Genomic DNA, 20,032 nt, shown 5'->3' with positions numbered 1-20,032 from the left:
AAAACAGGCTTCATGTTGTGCATGTGTTGGGATTTGGGATTTGTCTCATCTGCTGACTGGGTAGATGTGCCTGTTGAATTGATTAGTGCACTTTAAATTAGTTGAACTCACTGATTACATCAGGCATATACATAGGGGCATTTTCGACAAGGTATAGGTGCACTGGCCATTTTCATAATCTAAAACTGAATTCGCCTTTAGCTTGATTGTACTTTTTTTGTACAGGGTGGGCCATTTATATGGATAAGGTTGGTGATATTAACTTCCTGTTTGTGGCACATTAGTATATGGGAGGGGGAAACTTTTCAAGATGGGTGGTGACCATGGTGGCCATTTTGGATCCACTTTTTGTTTTTTTTCAATGGGAAGAGGGTCATGTGACACATCAAACATATTGGGAATTTCACAAGACAAAACAATGGTGTGATTGGTTTTAACATACATTTATTCATTCATGAGATATTTACATGTTTCTCTTTGTTTACAGCCATTGACATGTCACAGATGTTCACGGGTGAGGAGCAGATAGAAATTGTACTTATGTCTGGTGAACACAGTAACCGGGTCATTGCAGCAGATTTCAATGCAAGACACCCTACGAGACCACCCATCTCCCATGCTACAGTTAACTGCTTGCCAAGTTTCGTGAAACTGGTTCAGTGTTGGATTTGCCAAAATGTGGACGCATGAAAACTGTCACTAATGAAGAAACATCAGTGGCTGTCCTAGCTTCATTCAGCAAGAGTCGACAGCATAGCACTCGCATCAGTCAAAGTGGCATCAGTCAAACATCCCTTCGATGGATATTAGCTACTCACAAATGACACACATACAAACTTGAGCTGCTGCAGCATCTCAACGAGGATGACCCAGATCGGTGCACTGAATTTGCAGAATGGGCCAAACAAAAATTGGAACAGGACCCTCAGTTTAAACAGAAAAACAAGATTTTGTTCAATGATGAGGCAAACTTTTATGTGAATGGTGAAGTTAACAAACAAAAACACTGCTATTGGTCTGGCACTAACCCACATGGGATAGATCCCTCCAAGACTGTTGGAACAAAAAATGATGGTATGGTGTGGTATATGGGGTACAAATATACTGGGGCCAGTCTTCATCAATGGAAACCTGAAGGCCACTGGATATGTGAAATTTTTACATGATGATGTGTTTTCCTCGTTATGCACTGAAGCTGGCATGCTCCCTGAGTTTTTCCAGCAAGCTGGTGCACCACCACATTATGGGTGTCAGGTCCGAGCATTCCTAGATGAACAGTTTCCTGGAAAGTGGATTGGTCGTCGTGGGCCAGCTGAATGGCCCCCAAGGTCTCCCAATCTGACCCCCTTAGACTTTTATCTTTGGGGTCATCTGAAGGCATGGGATGCTGTGAAGATACGAGATGTGCAGCACCTGAAATTACGGATACTGGAAGCCTGTGCTAGCATTTCTCCTGCGGTGTTGCTATCAGTGTGTGAAGAGTGGGAGAAGAGGGTTGCATTGACAATCCAACACAATGGGCAGCACTTTGAACACAATTTATAAGTGGTCAGAAACTTATAGAAATAACTCATGAACGAATAAAATTACATTAAAACCAAGCACCATTGTTTTTCTTGTGTAATTCCCAATAAGTTTGATGTGTCACATGACCCTCTTCCCATTGAAAAAACTAAAGTTGGATCCAAAATGGCCGACTTCAAAATGGCCACCATTGGTCACCACCCATCTTAGAAAGTTTTCCCCTTCCCATATACTAATGTGCCACAAACAGGAAGTATCGGCTACCATTCCCATTACCAACCAATAACCATTTTATTAAGGTGTATCCATATAAATGGCCCACCCTGTACATAAGCTTGCCAAATTTATATTTGCACATGATAGTTTTATAAAATTTCTAAAACTACAATCAGGATATACTTTTAACAACAAAATACAATTGCAGTATTATTATGGAGAATAGTATCAAAAGTTGTAATAAAAACTAAAATGGCTATAATTAGATATTCACCTTGAGGTATAACCATAAAAGTGCATTTAGATCAAACAGGAAGTTCTGTGTCTTTTTAATTGATAAAGCTTAAAGGTGCACTGAAATGCCTCTCTGTTATTGAAGTTCACCTACTCAGCCACCAGATGTCACAAAAATGTGGCCCTAATCCTGAGATTATATGAATATGTTAGAGCTTCCTCTACTCAGCTGAGGCAACAAACATATTACCAGGCTCTTTTCAGTGCTGCTTTGGTGGTGGTACGAGTGGATCAGACACAGCAGTGTTGCTGGTCTGAGAATAGCCCACCAACTGAAAATATCCAGCCTACAGTGTCCTGTGGGCAGCGTCCAGTTACACTAAAAAGAAAGTATGCAAAGCAGAGGGAGTCCAGTCAGTTGGTAACTATAAACTACAGAGTGCTCCTGTATGGTCAGAAATGAGAAACAAAAAGGAGGTGGTCATAATGTTATAGCTTACCGGTTGTACTGTATAATGTTGTGAGTTTAGAGCCCTCTGCTGGCACATGGCGGTGGCGCCAGTGACGGCATTGTTGCTAGGCAACGCTTACAGCAACAGGCTGAGGGAAGTTAACGGAAAGCGGGTTTCTCAGAGGTTTTATTCTTATTTGAACAGATTTGGTCGATAAAGAGTCCTGAAAATGGCCAGAGCGGTTTTGTCTGAGGTGAACTGGGACGAAGGCTTCGCCATTCCAGTGGCTAACGCAGAAAACAAAGCTCTAGAAGAAGAGGTGAGCAAGTTTAGCCGTCTTATTCTTTTCTTATTCTTTACTTCAAAGCAACAGTACGTAGTATGTGTACCATAAAATTACAAATTCAAAATCATTGTGATGCTCCACTGAGCTGTAATTATGAGAACAGAGCCTCTGTCTTTGCTACTCTGGGTTCAACACTGCATAAACAGCACTGTGTAGCCGAACATTTGATTTCAGGACATTGCTGTAAAAGTAAATTCCACTCTGCAGCTGCTGCTGTTGGAGGAGCCTACAGCGCAGTGTTGCTTTAAACTACTGCATGTCCAAACTTATATGGATACGTTTCTAATGAGGGAATTTAGTTTCTTTGAACCTAAGGTTACTTTGCCTAATGCCACTCGTAGGCCAGAGGGCTAGGTATAACCCCTTACGCAAACCCCATTAGAATAAGGACACTTTGGAGCAGCTACACATGAGCGCAATTCCAGTCTTTACCACCAGCTCTGGAGCACTGGAACTGTGTACCCAGTCGTGATGTATCTCCAAACAATACTACTGGGACAGGTTGAAGTGCTGTTTGTGATCCAGAATGTTATTCGTTTTAACTTAAAGTTGTTCTTTTTTCCACTCCTCAGCTCCAGAGAAAACAGAAGGAGAAGACAGACATCGATAACAAACTGAGCGAGTACAAAGACAGGATAAATGCCATGGCTGAACATCTGAAGAACGTGCAGCAGGAGCTCTCCCACACTCAGGTTTCCCCCTATTAAGTTGTAACAAGAAAAGTGGTCTATGCATCTGGTCAGGGTCATTTTCTAGGTTTAAAAATATCTTAGTAAGTAAAGAAAATGGCTCACAGTGGTGGTAATAGATGTTTTTTTTCTGATTCTGATGAATGTTCAACACCTGAGACTGTATTTTAATATTTCTAAAATATGTTTTTGGTCTAAATTGTAAAGAAAAGCAGAACACTTTTCTACCACTGGCCATTTTACACCAAACAACTCTGAGTGCCTTTGTGAACATCTCAGTTACTGAATTAAACAAATTCCCCTTTAATGTTCAGTGATTGATTGAAGTCTGATCTTTCTGCAGGCGCTGTGTAAGGCCAGGGAAAATGAGACCGAGTCTGAGAAGCATTTCAAAGCCCTGGCAGAGAGAGAGATGGGCCGCCTTCGTCAGGAGATCGCTCAGCTGGAGAAAGAGCAGGGATCACTGCGGGAGAAAAAGAACTCGCAGGAGGTTTTGACATCTCACTAAGATTCAGAATTTACCAGACAAAGCTATGGACATAGCTTCATGAGTGATTGGGGGACGGAGGTGTATCCTCATGAAGCAAACACAGGAATAAAATTGCCCATCAAAAATTACATTTGAAGAACTTAAAGTAACACTAGGTAGTATTTTTACCTTCAAATTACAGCTTCAAAATTGTTGTGATGCTTCAGTGACCTGTAAAGGGGAGAATAACGCCTCTGTCGTTGCAGACTCAGCACTGCAGAAACTACACAGTGCTGTTAAAGTTAATTACATTCTGTCAATGTAGGAGAGCCTATGTCCCAAATACCAAATTTTACCCCAGTGTTCCTTTAAAATGGGAGATTTCTTTAGTTTAAAGCTTTTTGCTTATCACATATTTCCATTTGTGTTCATGGTTTTGGCATCTTCTCTATTATTTTAAAACAGCAACAGCAAGATATCTTCAATGAGGTGTCCAAATGTCTAACTAGTGCAATGCACTTTTGCAGCTTGTTTTTGGTCTCTAATCTTTCTAAATTCCTGTCCTGTTTTTTCACCTCTATTAGAACAGCATATTCAAAGCCACTCAGAAACTGGAGGAGCTGAAGAAACAACTGAACTGGGACCAGCAAACTCTGGACATCTGGCTGAAGGAATCAGCACACAAAGACGAGGACACCATGGCCATCATCAAGTACGCTCAGCAGGATGAGAGCAGGATTCGAGTGAGTTATTAAACACCAGCTCTTAAAGAAATACTAGGGACTATATTTTTACCTTCAAATTACAGCTTCAATATCTTTGTGATGATCCACTGAGCTGTAATAGAGAGAATAGAGCGTCTGTCCTTGCTAATCTGGTCTCAGCACTGCAGAAACTGCATTGTGTAACTTTTGGAGGAGGGTAGGACTCCCACCCTGCTCCTTAACCACCACTAAATATATAACCACCACTAAATATATAACCAAATCTTACCAAGTGTTTCTTTTAATGCCAGAGTACACTGATGGGACAAACCTTTTTGTTTGGTGTGCCATTTCTGAGTGTAACAATGATGTGTTACAACACAAGGAAACACAGGTGTAGGGTTTTAACGAAATGTCTGTGATGTACTATTGGTCAAAATACCACAAGGGTCCAGAACCACCTCAGCGTTCTCCCCTGTTTAACAGCCCTGTTCAGAATGGCTGGTTCCTTTAAATGAGAATGAGCCACACACAGCCTCCCCCCCAAGAAAGCAGCAGCCACACATTTTAGCTGTTAGGCGCTGATGTCTTTCTTCTCCGCTCTCATCTTATGTGCCTGTTAAATGTTGTAAGATCCGAAGAGGATCCCCTCTGTACTCACTTCTGTTCGTTATTGTTGAGCTTTTTTCTGAACATTCAAAAGACAACAGTAGACAAAAAATTACTGTTTGACAGTGTACTTGTCCTTTAAAATACACAAACATATGTGTGCTTGCAACTTAAAACTGGCAACGTATACCCAGGAACCTGAAGTACTGAAGGAATGTGCAGTATTACAGCTGGCTTTTCTGTTTATACAGGAACTGACTCTGAACATTGAGAAACTGACACTGGAAGCTAAGCAGAAAAGAAAAGCTTTGGACAATGAGCTAACAGAGACTGCCACAGCACAGGTCAGTTAAAGTGTGCACTTCCAGACCGAGACCAGACCTGTTTCTGCACACATTATCAGGCCCTCTATGCATCACTGAACATATATTGACCTGATATTTTTGGGGTCACTCTGCAATGATACTGGCATAGTTGTGTGTGAGTGTGTTTGTGTGAGTTTACAGATTTAAGATGTGTGTCTGACACAGCAGTGTTTCTGCTAGGCTGGGAGTGGTCCATATCCCAAACATTTTCAGACAAGGGCAGTTCTGTGGTCAGAAAATGACCCCGATTACATACCACAGTATTACTAATGTATCACAAAGTCTGTAAATGTAGAGCTACAGACAGTAGTTAAATAAACAAAACAATAAAAATAGTGGAAATAATTGAATCAGCTTCAGGCATCCTAACTGTCCGTCATTGTCATTGTCATGTTCTTCTGTGGAATTTGTGTGTCGTGCACAGATTGGTCTGGACAAGACTGCAGAGAATTTCCGGCAGGCTCATGTGGAGAGGCAGGAGCTGATCCACCAGTGGGAGAACACTATCGAGCAGATGAGGAAGAGAGATCAGGAGATGCAGCAGTGTGCTTTGGTAATTTGTGGCATTTCAGCCATAGCCTGTACCTCCGGTGTCCATTGATATTGTTTCAAAAGCACTAATGAATCTGGGCTAACGGGGCAATATATGTGTATATATATGAGGGTGGCACGGTGGTGCAGCAGGTAGTGTCGCAGTCACACAGCTCCAGGGACCTGGAGGGTGACTGTCTGTGAGAAGGTTGGTGTGTTGTCCCTGTGTCTGCGTGGGTTTCCTCCCACAGTCCAAAAACACACGTTGTTAGGGGGATTGGTCACTCAAAAGTGTCTGTAGGTGTGAATGTGCGAGTGTGTGTCGCCCTGTGGGGGACTGACACCAGGATGTGTTCCCGCCTTGCCCCCAGTGATTCTGGGTGGGCTCCGGCCCCCCCACGACCCTGAACTTGTTAAGCGGTTTCAGACAATGAATGAATGAATAATTGTAATGACACTTTACTTAAACATATAGCACAGGCTTATACTTGGAGATAAATCTTATTTTAAATATAGAATGTCAAAGCCATTTGTGAGGACATTTCTTAAGGCACTTTATATTGTTACTGTTTTTTTTAAAACTGTAAAGGAATTGTTTATCCCCATTTTTTTGCTGAATTTTCTTCCTAAATATTAGTGGTCCCCAATTCCACACTTTTACTGAGTCTCAACACACAGCGCCACCAGCCTCAGGAGAATGGAGGTGAACACGCGAGGTCATCTGCTGCTATTTTTAGTTAAGTTTTAGCTTTTTAGACCACATACTGTCCAAAAATTTCACACCAGCTGACAGATACTCATTCTAGCCAGCACTATGCTCAGTGATGAGGAGAAGGGGCTGTCCTACCCACTCAGAAAGCCTGGCCAATTTGCGGTCTAGGACTCCCAGCCTCGAACAGCTAAGGCATCACCTGGAATTCGTACCTGCGATCTCACATCTCAATAATTGCATATAGCTATAGCAGGGATGAAGGCTCTGCGAGTTTGTTGATCTATCCTTGTCTCTGGTAGATGCTGGCCGAGGTGAACCAGGTGATCCGTGAGCGGGAAGCACTGATAAAAGAGAAGAAGAACTTCCTAGCCGGCGAGGTGGAGAACAATAAAGAGTGTGAGAGGAAGATCAACGTGGCTGAGCGACAGGCCATCCGACTCCAGCAGCAGCTGCAGGAGCAGGAGAGCAGCCGCATACGTCTTCGTGATGAGGCGAGTTTTAGAAAACTGCTGGAGGGACTTCTGAATTTTCAACCCTTACCTAATCTTCCTTCCTTCACAGTTCAAATAAGTGTATGACAGTGTATTCAATTGTGTAGTGATCCCTGGGGCATCATTGATTTGTTGTTCATTACTTGCAACAAACCTACAGTCTCTAATCACTCTCTAGCACAAACTTTGAGAGCTGTGCTTTGGCACAAAACCTCATACCTTTCCTCAAAATTTTCTTAACTTGTACTTATTATATTTCTTATCTTTTTGTGCTCAAGATACTCAGCTTTATCTCTCTGTCAAGTGGAACATTTTAAATGGTTTAGAAAGGGTCTTTGACATTAAGGATTAATATTTACCCTTGAAAATTCATACAAGGCTAAGTTACAACAAAGGCTATGTTACTGTGCACTTTCTGCAGTGCTGAGCCCAGAGTAGCAACAATAGAGGCTCTATTCTCCATATAACAAGTCCGGGGAGCGTCACAGTGATATTGAAGCTGTAATTTAAAAGGTAAAAAATGACATAGAGTTGTTTTATTGGACATTAAAAGATGTTTCTTTTTCACAGCTGCAAACTCTGAAAGGCACAGTGGACCGTGCAGCTACAGAAGTGGAGGCCCTGAGGTCTAACCTAATCAACATGAAGAAGGAGATCAGCGACAAGACCACAAAGTAATGCTCTGGAATGTGTGTCAGGGATTAAGACAGGGATTAAGGCTAGTCCTGGACTACACAGCATTTTGAATGACTGCTTTAAATGGTGCCACAGGTTTGGATTTGGTGGCTCTCATTTTCCCCTAAACATCCAGCAAAATGCTAGCCAATGTGTGTGTGTATGGAAGCTATCATAACAGAATCAGGCAGTTAGTGTTCTCCTTCAAGCTTGTTGAGCCCCTATGATGGCAGTTTAATGAGATGCAGTGTCTGTTTTATGCCTTGCCTATGCTAAGCCTAACTCCTTTATTTCAGGGTTTTTTTGCCATGTAAATTCAGCAGTGTTGTGTTTTGTCTCGCAGGCTTGACGAGGCCCGTCTGCAGAACGCTGCTCTGGAGGAGAAGCTTCAGGTGGCCACAGAGGCAGCGCTCAGCACAGAGGAGAGAGCAGAGCAGATGGAGCAGCTGCTCCGCGGCCAGGAGCAACACATTAAAGTAAGCGCCACATTTCACTACGTCCCTATATGCAGACAGCTGCAGGGGAGGACACTGTATGGCATCCTACTGTGGGGGTCTCATCTGAGAGAATGGACTCAAGGTTTAAAGAGCATTTCATTTGGTTTCAATAGGAAAAGTGAAAAAGTACTCCCCACACACATTGGTAGGTGGATTGGCGACTCAAAAGTGTCCATAGGTATGACTGTGTGAGTGAATGTGTGTGTGTGTGTGTGTGTGCTGCCCTGTGAAGGAATGGCACCCCCTCCATGGTGCATTCCTGCCTTGCGCTCAATGATTCCGGGTAGGCTCTGGACCCACCGCGACCCTGAACTGGATAAGCTGTTACAGACGATGAATGAATGAATGGTCGGGGGATCCCCCTACAGTTGCAGGGTGCAATTTACTTTATCAGCACTGTCCTGAAATTAAGGAGAAGAAAGAGAAGGGGGTGGAGGGTGGTTTCCAAATCTCCACCAAATATTACATAGTGCAGTTTCTGCAGTGCTGATCCCAGAATAGCAACGGCAGAGGCTCTGTTCTCCCTAATACAGGCCAGTCAAATATTACTTATTATTGCTTTAAACATTAAATGCTGTAAATATTATTGGTGTGTTAAAGCTTAGCTTCTTCCGTTAAACTCAGTATACCACTATGCGTTTGTGTTTGCAGGAGATCGATACCCAGCTGCTGCGGCTGCGAGAGCTTCTCTTCCGGAAGAATCAGGAGCTGCAGGGCCTGAGAGCAAAAGAGAAAAACACCATGGCTGAGCTCTCTGGCAGCCGCACAGCTCTCTCCAACTTGGAGAGTCGTATCAGCAAACAGGACCAGAATGCCCTCAAACAACAGGGGATCATCTACAACCAGGCAAGAGAACAGGGCCCTCGAAGTGTTTCGTAATCAGACCTGGTCCACCATTAAATATTTCATATTTTGTTGATTTCCATTCCAAAGACCCTTCACTGTCAAGGCTCGGCACTTACTGAGGCTTATCCTGTCGACATAGAGGTGACCCACAAATAGTGATAAGCTTTTCTCGTAAATGTCCGTACCTTCTCCACCTCAGGACTTCCAGATCCAGCTGCTAGAGAGGAAAATGGCCCGTCTGCGAGGTGAGGTGAACACTGAAGAGAAGCAGGCTCTGGAGAAGCAAACCTCAGAGCTCAGCAAAGCTCTGGATGAGAAGAAGAACGCAGCCAGTGTACTCACCACACAGCTCAAAAAGCTTCAGGTGAAGCCAACAAAATTACTCATAACGAATGCAGTGTGCAAGATTTTTTTAATGAAATGAAACATTTTTTATATTACAATACACACTTATCATAAAATGGCAAAAGCATGGAAGAATGTTGGAATATTGAATTACAATTACACATTTATATCTTTAAAACATATTTGTACACTTAATTATTTTCACAGTAGCCATGTGAACAGGTCACTGACTGCATCCTAATAGATGAAAAAATGTATGGTTAATGTTGTAGAGCTGTATGTCCATTTATTCAGCAAGAACACTGGAAAAGCACAAAAAAAGGAAAAAACAAAGCATGCATGTTTTTTAGGACGATATCCGCTGTGTAAAAAAAGAGGCAGAGAAAACTGAAGCACAAAAGAGAGACCTGACCACCAAGATTGAGGAGCTGCAACTCTTCAATGACACTTCTGACAAAGAGCTGAAGAAACTGCGTCTTCGGAAACAGGTGAAACAGCTGTGTTGCCTCGAGCTACTTCACGCCCCCAGCTCCTGCCAAAAAGCCCCAAAGGCTAACCTATCCGTTTCCCATAGGATAGCATGGTGGAAGATAACATCCTGAGGCTGGAAGTGAAGCGTTTGCGGGACCTGCTGTACAACAGAGCAGATGGCATGCTCTCCCTGGAGAAGAGACGGCTGCAGCTGCAGGCCGCCATGAAGGAGCGTCAGGAGGAGATCGGCGTCCACAGAGAAATGCTCACCAAGCAGATCAAAATCACTGATCAGGAGAGACAGGGGCTCAGGTGAGACATTGCTGGTTCAGAGCCACAGGTCCAGACCTGTGCAGATATTAGCTTGTTTTGGTTCTATGTGGGGTGTTACTTACCTGTGCATTATCAGTTACCTGATACACCATCTTACACGGGCCATGATTGATGTTTGCTTCCCAGTGCCGAGGTTCATGAACGGCTGTCCAAAATCGACAAGATGAGGAAGCGGTATGAGATCATGACCATCGCGATGGCTGCGCCAGAGGGAGAGGAGGAAAAATCTCAGGCCTATTATATTATTAAGGTAGAAGAACTTTTATATTATTGATAAATAACAGAATATAAATTTAGAGTTTAGTGCTGACACACAGCTCCAGAGTCCTGTGGTCCTGGGTTTAACCCCCTTTTGGGGATGAAGTGTTGACAGAAAGTGATTGAATGATTTTTAAGTGCCTCATGAACCTGCCTTGGATCTCATTCATGCATGTTTAGCAGATTGATTATTCTCCACAATGGCGTGCCATTAACAGCCTGAAAAGAGCACGTTTTTTACATACAAAAATAAAGAGACATTTAAAATGTTTATTAATGCACAGATATATTGAAGGAACACAAAATTAGGTGTATATTTGCCTGTTTTTATTTTATTTCCTAAAGGCAGCTCAGGAGAAAGAGGAGCTTCAGCGCGTAGGGGATGAGCTTGACGCTAAAATCCGCAAGACAGAGAAAGAGATCAAAGCCTTGGAAAACACCTTCCATGTTGTTAATAATCGTAACACGACCTACCGCAAATCCTTCAGCAAGGTCACAGAGTCCAGTATGTCCCAGTCCTTCTCTTTTACACCTGACTGTAGTTAGCTAAAGGATGAATTGTTAATAAATATATTGTGGTTCAACTGCTATAAGGTTGAATTTCAGAAGCAACCCTAAATTTCACCAGGGGAACTGCACCCAGCATCTGTCTAGAGACTACCAATATGTGTCAGTATCATTATTTAACCTCTGCCTAAGGCCTTAAAACTGTGAAATATTTCTGTAGGTCCTGAGTATAAGGAAAAAACGAAGTTAGATGAACAGAAAAGAGCTGTTGAAGAGAAGTACAAGCATAAGAGACGACAAATCAGAGAACTACAGGAAGACATTCAGGTTAGTAGTAGTTTCACTGTAAAATAACTGTTAAGAACTGGCAGGTGGGTTGCCAGAAAACCACTATAAAAGAATCGACATCCTTCTGAAGTAGAAACTGAATAAAGAGCTCCTTTCTCTCTGGGGGCTGCAGGGCATGATGGGAACTGTTTGTTATACCCACACCCTCACACCACTCTTTGTGATGCGATAAATTCATGGTGAAGAGCCCTTTTTCAAGAGTAACAGGATGATACTATTGAAAATAGCTGTTATACGACAGGATATTTATTTACAGTGATTATTGCTCTCTTCAAGCTTTGTCACCTAACATTTTCTCTTTTTTCTTAAATCATTATTTATTTATTTAAGTGTAGAAGAAATATTTTAAATTCTGTCCAGAATTGGTTCATAATTATGTAGCAGCAAAATCATCGAGCTGTAGCACAGGTTAGGCTCAGTTTATGATTAGCTTCTGTGTAAAGCTGTGTTTGCTCTGAACTCTTTGTTTGTTCAGTTATGGTCTGGTTGCCAGATATTTATCAGTGAAATCCTGAAGCATTTTAACAATAGAATTTCAAACTAAAACCCCTCCAGGTCATATTTATAAATGTTTACCACTCTGATCTGAATTAGGTGAAATGGGTTGTGTGCTCTTAAAAACATCCTTTCTGTGATAGCCATGTTTTTAACTTTTGACATTTGAGCAAATAGAGATTAGCAGAAGTACAGACGCAAACCTTTGAGAACTTGAAAGTAAATGTCATTTTTCTATTAAAAAACAATGTACTCGTTTAATAACGACTTGATATTGTAAGTCAACACTGTGAATAGGACCGTAAGGTTTTTAGTTTCAGTTGATGTAACATTAATTAATCTGACAGAACAATTGCACTCATGCTCGCTTTTTTGAATCAGTTACCTGACACAAGGAAAGCAGATTAAAATCAAACCAATCACTGTTGCATGTTGTTTACCTTCTTCAGGGCATGAGCAGCTCACTGAATGCCATTCTGCAGGAGGAAGCAACTCAGAGCCAACGAAAAAATGACGTCCAGTCACACATTCTTGCTCTGAATGCAGAGCTTTTTTCCCAGCAAGAGAAACTGGACAGAGTGAACAGACAGGTCTGACTCCTCTGTGTTATTCCATACGCCATTGTGGATCTATTGTTAGGCAAAGTGATACCAGGCATTAGCTATCTTTTATCTATTTTATCCATGAATACAACAGCTACTTAATGCATTTAGATCATTTCATTCCACTCCAGGCTTTGGAACACTGTGTAGAAGTAGCATATTTTAACTTGAAAAAACAAGACACTGCGTCACTTTAAATTTTTGTAATGATATTCAATTAATTTAATTTCAGATTTATTTTATGGCGCTTTTTTACAACTGGAATTTCACAGAATTCAGGGTCTGAGTCCTATGGGGTACATCAAAAATATTTTAAAGATAATCTACATCACATTCATCTGTTTATTAAAAGAACAAGAAGAAATTATGCTTTATTAATGTCTTTACACTAGTGCTGGGCGATATGAGTGCAAATCAATATCACAATTAATTGTACATTTTACCACGATTATGATTAATGAAGTATTATTTTGTTTTTGTTTTTTGACTCTCATAGTTCGTTGACAAGGCTTGTGCTGTAAATATGCTCCAGTGTTAAAACTGGGATATTTTATCAAATGTAGCTGGGAGTATAGTCTTAAGGTTCGGAGGTACAAGCTGCTCAAGTCGCTAGGTTGGCCTCGGCGTTTAGGTTCTCCTCCATGTGGCAGATAGTGGTAGAATCATGTGACTACAGCTTGGTAGTTTTAAAGGGACAGTACATGAACACACAGTGGGGACATAACAGAATAAAAACAATTGATATAAACAATTTTGTCGATTAGAAGTTCTGAATGTGTATTTTGATTAATTTTTGATTAATTGCCCAGCCCTACTTCACACACACACACTTCAGGATCAGCTTTCTCAAAAATCTGTCACATTAACTGTGGATGTTGAAGGAGGAGAAAGCACTGTTCTTTAACTCCTCTGTTTTTCCTGCCCTGGGTAACACTCCAGTAAATTTCTGGTCCCAAGCCCACTTCACTAACCTTTAGGTCACAACTGCCACAAGATTTCTCTAACTCACACACATTAACCTGCTCGCTAAGCTTGATGTCGTCCAATAGTAGTCCACTCTATCTATTTAATCCCCACTCAAACTGCAATAAAATGCAGGTTAAATAGTACAGGGAGATACTTAAGACACTGTGTATAATCCAGTTACATTTGAGATGAGAGAACAACTGAAAAAACAGGAGTTTCTACTTAATATTATTATTAAAAGATAGTGAGAAGACATGACCCATAACAACTGCAAAATACAACAAACCAATAAAACAACAATGAAAGCAATTCAATCTTACATCTCCAAGACATTCCAATCTGAAAGAAGTCCAGGCAAGCCTGCTTTTGCTTAAATGGAATTAGCTGCATGGCATTTGCCACCCAAGTGTCTGTAAGTGTTGGGCGTTACTTTGATCAGCAAGAAGCAGCAACTACAACCAACTTCTGAGGATAACCCTTGGCTGTATGCCTGAAGATTTCATAGGAAAACACAAAGAAAGTCTGTGAGCAAAAGGTGTATAAAATATGTACTACAAATGATGATACTGCAATTTGGAATGGGGTTTAAATAAATGAAAGTGGTCTTGCATTTGCAGAGCAACAGCTTTGCTTCAATCATTCCTATACACAAGCTGAATTTGTTTTGTTCTCAAACTGTTCCCCTTTCTTCTGCAGTGCTCCAAACTCACAAAGGAAATCCGCTCCGCTAAGAAGACCAAGGAGGAGACCTTTGAGGAGCGGGACATTGAGCTAAAAGAACTGAAAGACTTAAATAAAACTGTCAACAAGATGCTCTTGGAGCTGATGGAGGAGCGTCCTGATCTTCAGGCCATATTACAGATGTACTTCATGCAGGTAGAACATCTCAGAGGCAGCAAATGAGGTTGTACATATACACATTACTTTTTTGTTTTTTGATGGTTCCCTCTGCTTTGAACATTCTCACCTACTGTTTGAAAAGGGACATATTCTACACCTTTTCCACCAGTGAACACAGCTCTGGATCTTTATGACACGCCTGGGACCTGCTTTTGTCAAAATATCACAAGGATAAAACCCCACAGCAGCATTCTCCCCCTGTATTAAGAGCCCTGTTCAGAGTGGCCAGTTTCAGCGCCTGTTCCTTTAAATGATAATGAGCCTCTCGCTGTTCACCCCCGACCCCGAGTGCACAGCAGTGAGGAGCGAGAAGCTGAAGCTCTTGTTTTAAGCCATTTCCAATCATTTCTCTCTCTTCTCCATTCTCGTTTTCTCAGTTTTTATTCAGTGCTCTTATTTCTCCGCACTCGTAGTTCATTCTTGTCATTGTACTATCACATAAATGCAGGTCCAGTGCTGTGATTGGGGCAGTTCTGAAATATCTGCACATGCTGTAAGACATGAAGCAAAATCATAACATCTAATTTCATGGCATGTTTTCAGATTTGGGCAGACAACAGAAATAGTGGGTTGCTTGTTTTCAAACTGTGCGTTTTGGTATAAGCTCCAGATCTAGAATTGAATGTCCTTAAATCCTCAATAATCTGTGCTGTTTAAATATTCACTCTACTCAACTTAAATCTAGTGGGGTATCAAAATAAAGTGTGACACCTCAGCCTCTAAACTTGAGGCTTAGCTTGTTTGTAAAGAAAGGCAAGGTTGATATTTAAGTAGAGGGTACGCTTGCCAGTTTTACACCAGGAATTGTTTCATTGTTTGCAGAATGACTGTGTTTATCTCTTCCATTTTAGGCCAAACTCTCCCTGCCATCTCCCTCCTCCACTCCGTCAAGTCGACAGAGTTCAAAGATAAGCTCGGCTCGCAGCTCCATCTCTCTGAGGTAGAACTCTCCACAGACCTCCACCTCACAGCAGAGCACTCCATTTTCCCAGCTTCACCCACATCCATCTTCACTTGGAGCTCATTCACAGAGCTGTAATCATCAGCTCTGACTGGGTTTAGTTACAGCTCTGGAGAAAATGTGATTTAATAGGATAACACAGCAGACAAGACGACAAAGGAAAAAATTGTTTTGAAATAATGTTTTATATTAAATATTAACAAAATTACAAATAAATTGGAGGGGCAAATTTAAAATTAAACAATAATAGGGGGAGTATGTTTTAATAAACAAACAAATCAATAAATAGAAATGAAGTAAACCTAAAACAATGAATTTTCAATATACATATGTAAAACTATTATTTACTATTTTGAAAAGGGGTGTTCATGAATAAATATAAATAAAATTAACAGTGAATATTGTTGCAAATATTCATAATATATTAAAATATTCCAAATTCATATTCAATGTATGTATGTATATGGGGGAGGTTGTGGGTTTGCGTCTTGCTCCGGGTGACTGTCTGTGATGAGTGGTTTGTTTTTCCTCCGGCTGCTCCAGTTTCCTCCCACGGTCCAAAAACACAGTGTGAGTGTGTCGCCCTTTGAAGGACTGGCACCCCCTCCAGGGTGTGTTCCTGTCCTGCACCCAGTGGTTCCGGGGAGGCTTACAGACAATGAATGAATGAAAATAATACAACAAGACCAGTCTAGTGACAACCCCCATGCTTATGGTCTATTTCTTGCTGTTTATTGTTGTTTGTATTAGATCCTCAGGTTCCTCAGCCAGCAGCAGCTCCAGAGGCTCAGCAGTTCAGTCTCCCAGTGTAAAGACAGTGGAGCTGGGTCTGGGGCTCTCCATCGCCTCTCCTCTGGGGTCCAGCTCCTCACCTCAAGAGTCTCGGAGCAGCAGCAGAAGCAGTCAACTCAAGAGTCCATAATAATAATAATAATAATAATAATGATGATGATGATGATAAAACTAAATACTATAATTCACTTTTCTTAACAACCATAACTTACTCCACAGAGATACATCAACCCCTGCATCAAATGCCTCTAAATGTTATAAATAAGCCCCATTCACTTCCCTAGTTTTCATATCTTACCTTTAAAGACACAAGACATAAAGAAGGAGGCCTGTTTTTTGTTAATGTGGTTAGGAACTGGTCCATACACCTGTCTCAGCTCAGAAAAGATTTACTAGAGAAAATAAACAGGACAAAATAATTCAGCAAGAAGTTTGCAGGAGAGTTAAACCACGCCTCTGGAGTTCAGTCTTAGATGTTGGTTGGAATTGTGTGTTTTCCAAATAAATTCTATAAGTTCTATTGCATGTCGTAGTTCCATGTTTTTTGTCTTTATCATTCCTATCTAATATTTTTATATAACCTGTGGAAATTTACACACAGCTGATTATAATTTATTTTATGACAATATTTCATATTATTACGTTGTTATCTTTTATCCTCCTAGACTAGAGCATGCTTGCATAAGGCCTTTAATGTTATTCAGTCCTGTATGCAGGTGTTTGACAGGTTGATGTCACTGGTGGGTGGAGCTTCTAATTACGACTGACCCCAGAGATATTTCTTCACAGTAGCTGCATTTCTGAAAGTGCAGCTTAACTGGCAGTGTGTTACATTTTGAAAGGAAAGTTTTTCCGCAGCAGGCAGAGCTCACAGAGATGTCCAACGGGAGAGATGCTCCTCTTTCTGTTTGTAGGCTCCATCGCCTTCACTCATGGACAAAGTGAGTCTTCCAGATTCATATAGAGTTTGAATTTATTTAATGTATTCACTTTATTTGTGGTAGTTTTAGTGGCTCAGCTCAGGGACTCATTTGATTTAATTTTATAAATTTAATGAATCAGTCAATTTGATGGTGGCACTACAAGAACAAGAAGTCTCGAAAAATATGTGGCTGATCAACTCTGGACGCTGCAAAAACATTCTTTAAAGGTGATACCAATCAGTAATTGGTAATTAATCTTGTCTAACAACATTTTTGCTTGTGTTCAACCATCTACTACAACACATAGTAGTCATGAGACTGTCCAGGTCGTGTGAAAAGTCTTCACACGCAGATCTTTTGTTTATATAACCAGGGACTGTATGACCACTCGTTCATATCTGGTCATTCAGGATACTTCTGTACAATCTGCCCCCCCGTTTTACTTCAAATCTATTGCACAACAATCACTTTAAATATGAAATATTAGTTTATGGGTTAAATATTAAGCGCAGTGGAGACAACACCAAAAACAATGGGCGTAAGTGAGTCAACACCTTACATAACAGCAAAACAACTACTCAGTGTTTCCACAAAACTGCATTTACAGAAGTCATCCGTCAGTCTGTGGTCAGTTCTAAGCCCATATTAGGAATGAATGGGGTAGTCTTCCCTAAGCAACACCGCTTTTAAACAAAGCAGATAAAACACGTTCCCAAATTTTATTCAGTTCTTGATTTGAAATGGGAAAATAGAAAAGGGGTAAATGACTTAATCTGATTCTCAATTCAAAATGGAAAACGAAAATCATTTTTCTTTTTTCCATTTATAAAAATAAACATAAATAAAAAAAAACAACATAAAAATAACTCTCTGTTTTCCATTTTAAATAAAAAAAATAAATAAATAAAACAAAACAGAGATTTCTTGGTCCGTGTACTTTTTGGTCATTCTTTTTTTAATTTAAGTTCATATTTAACAAATGAAAAACGGATTTCATACTCCATGTAATGTAAAAACAAGCAATATCTTTTTCCCTTTGAAATCAAAACAAATTCGAAAAGAATAAGAAACACAAAAACGGTCTATCTGTTTATTTTATCTCTAACGAAAATTTAACACCGTCGTCAAGGCAACTCAAGGCGAGTAAACACACAAGGCGCTCTCTTGTTTTTTTTTTACGCTTGCTCTTGTAAGTTTTCTCAGAGCTGTTAGCTAGCAGGATGGCTTTAGAACCACACTCTGAAGCAATTATACACATGACAAGAGGGGACTATCTTCTACAGCACGTGTCAAACTCAAGCTTTTGAGCTTGTAAAATATTATTCAAAAATGTCCTGACATTTGCATGTGTTTGAGTAACTTCATACAACCCAAATCCACAAATACACTGGAATGTATAAACACGAAACTAAAATTAACAATATAATCCGAATACACAAATGTGTAAAAAATAGTTTATTATATCGAGAGTATTTTGAAATCAGGTGTGATGGTAGAAGTCCACCAGTGCAACAAGGAGGTGATTTTAATGTTATGGCTGATAGATGTGGGACACTGCTTGTTTGGTGGTGCGTAAATGTTTGTGAATATATGAATTCCTCTAAAATGTGAACAATTCTGCACAAACAGATTTAAAAAAATTGCTTAATTCATTCACAGACTTGACAGTCTCACATTTTGCAACTTAAAATTGGTGAAGAACCAATTTTTTCTTTACATTTCTAGATGATAATGACTCTCATCACAGTTTTCAGAAACTAGCGACTTCTCAGAACCATTGTTATTTTTAGCAGCTGATTTTGATTTAGTTTTAGCTTTATGACTAAAGCCAAAATGACTGAAAATGATCCACCACCACATCCCACCTGCTCAAAGTGCTCCGATATGGTCAGTGGAGCTGAGAGAATGGACAGTGGATTAGTTTATTGGCACAAACACAGATCTGTTAAGTTACTTCACAGACCTGTTAACATTTGTTACACACTGATGACTGTGTAGAATACAGAGCTGCTCGTACTGATCTCATTGTGAATGTTTTTCATTTTTAACAGGTGAAAGCATCTCCACCCCACTGGAGACCTACACTCCACCAATCACAACTCATCAAAAAGCCATTCGATGTCATCACCACACCAAAAACTACGACACCAGAGGAGCGAGTTGGCTGTTTTGATGCTTTACACTTCTAGAAGTTACTTTCAACACCGAAACCAGCAACTTCTCAGAACCAGTGCTAAGTTTAGCAACTCATTTTGATTTAGTTTTAGTCTTTTGACTAAAGTTTATAATAGTTACAGCCTCATTTTAGTCATTTAATGATTGTGGAACACTGTACGTAAAACACTGTAGTCTTTTTGTTTTTATTTAATGTACTCAAAGTAAATTTAGCCTAATTTAATCATGTATTTTTAAAGGTTTTACTATTTTACTAACTTTCATAAACAACAGTTTAACAGCTGACCACAGTTCGAAGAAACAATTCTTGTGGAGTCGACTCCTCTACAATAAACACGTGTGGAGCGACGCTGCCCAGCAGGACAGCTGGGAACCAGACTCTGAAAATATGTTTGGAAAAATGTAAGTAAAATCTGCTCCCAGTCTCAGGACTATGATGCACAGGTGTTTTAAGATAGAAATGGAGTTAACTACAGACCAAAATCTCCTCACACTCCTATAGGAAAACCCCCTTTCTTCCCTAGAGTCATGCGACACAGCGGCAGATACTGTGGTGTGTTCTTTGTGCCTTGTGTAAAATGACGTCAGAGTGTGGT

General features: G+C 40.5%; 1 protein-coding gene across 2 annotated transcripts in view; it reads left to right on the top strand.

The window, feature by feature from the left end:
• Positions 1-2,560: 2,560 nt before the first annotated feature.
• ccdc39 (coiled-coil domain 39 molecular ruler complex subunit) overlaps positions 2,561-20,032 on the top strand; it is a 24,343-nt gene continuing 6,871 nt past the window's right edge. The window contains exons 1-22 of one of the 2 annotated variants that reach the window (XM_066681153.1): positions 2,561-2,745; positions 3,345-3,464; positions 3,805-3,951; positions 4,515-4,673; positions 5,495-5,587; positions 6,033-6,161; positions 7,151-7,342; positions 7,913-8,016; positions 8,361-8,493; positions 9,166-9,360; positions 9,560-9,724; positions 10,056-10,193; positions 10,280-10,488; positions 10,636-10,759; positions 11,113-11,272; positions 11,495-11,601; positions 12,567-12,707; positions 14,382-14,561; positions 15,437-15,525; positions 16,297-17,279; positions 19,313-19,498; positions 19,710-19,838. In XM_066681153.1, the coding sequence (XP_066537250.1) occupies positions 2,656-2,745; positions 3,345-3,464; positions 3,805-3,951; positions 4,515-4,673; positions 5,495-5,587; positions 6,033-6,161; positions 7,151-7,342; positions 7,913-8,016; positions 8,361-8,493; positions 9,166-9,360; positions 9,560-9,724; positions 10,056-10,193; positions 10,280-10,488; positions 10,636-10,759; positions 11,113-11,272; positions 11,495-11,601; positions 12,567-12,707; positions 14,382-14,561; positions 15,437-15,525; positions 16,297-16,468 (2,847 nt within the window). In that variant the 5' untranslated portion in view covers positions 2,561-2,655 and the 3' untranslated portion in view covers positions 16,469-17,279; positions 19,313-19,498; positions 19,710-19,838. Of the gene's footprint in view, positions 2,746-3,344; positions 3,465-3,804; positions 3,952-4,514; positions 4,674-5,494; positions 5,588-6,032; positions 6,162-7,150; positions 7,343-7,912; positions 8,017-8,360; positions 8,494-9,165; positions 9,361-9,559; positions 9,725-10,055; positions 10,194-10,279; positions 10,489-10,635; positions 10,760-11,112; positions 11,273-11,494; positions 11,602-12,566; positions 12,708-14,381; positions 14,562-15,436; positions 15,526-16,296; positions 17,280-19,312; positions 19,839-20,032 lie in introns of both variants that reach the window. The other variant, XM_066681154.1, reaches the window with a different exon arrangement.

Source organism: Hoplias malabaricus, chromosome 9 (genome assembly GCF_029633855.1).
Source record: "Hoplias malabaricus isolate fHopMal1 chromosome 9, fHopMal1.hap1, whole genome shotgun sequence".
In the NCBI taxonomy this organism is placed as follows: Eukaryota; Metazoa; Chordata; class Actinopteri; order Characiformes; family Erythrinidae; genus Hoplias; species Hoplias malabaricus.
Note: the sequence above shows the minus strand (reverse complement) of the source record. Positions and strands in the feature narration are given on the sequence as shown.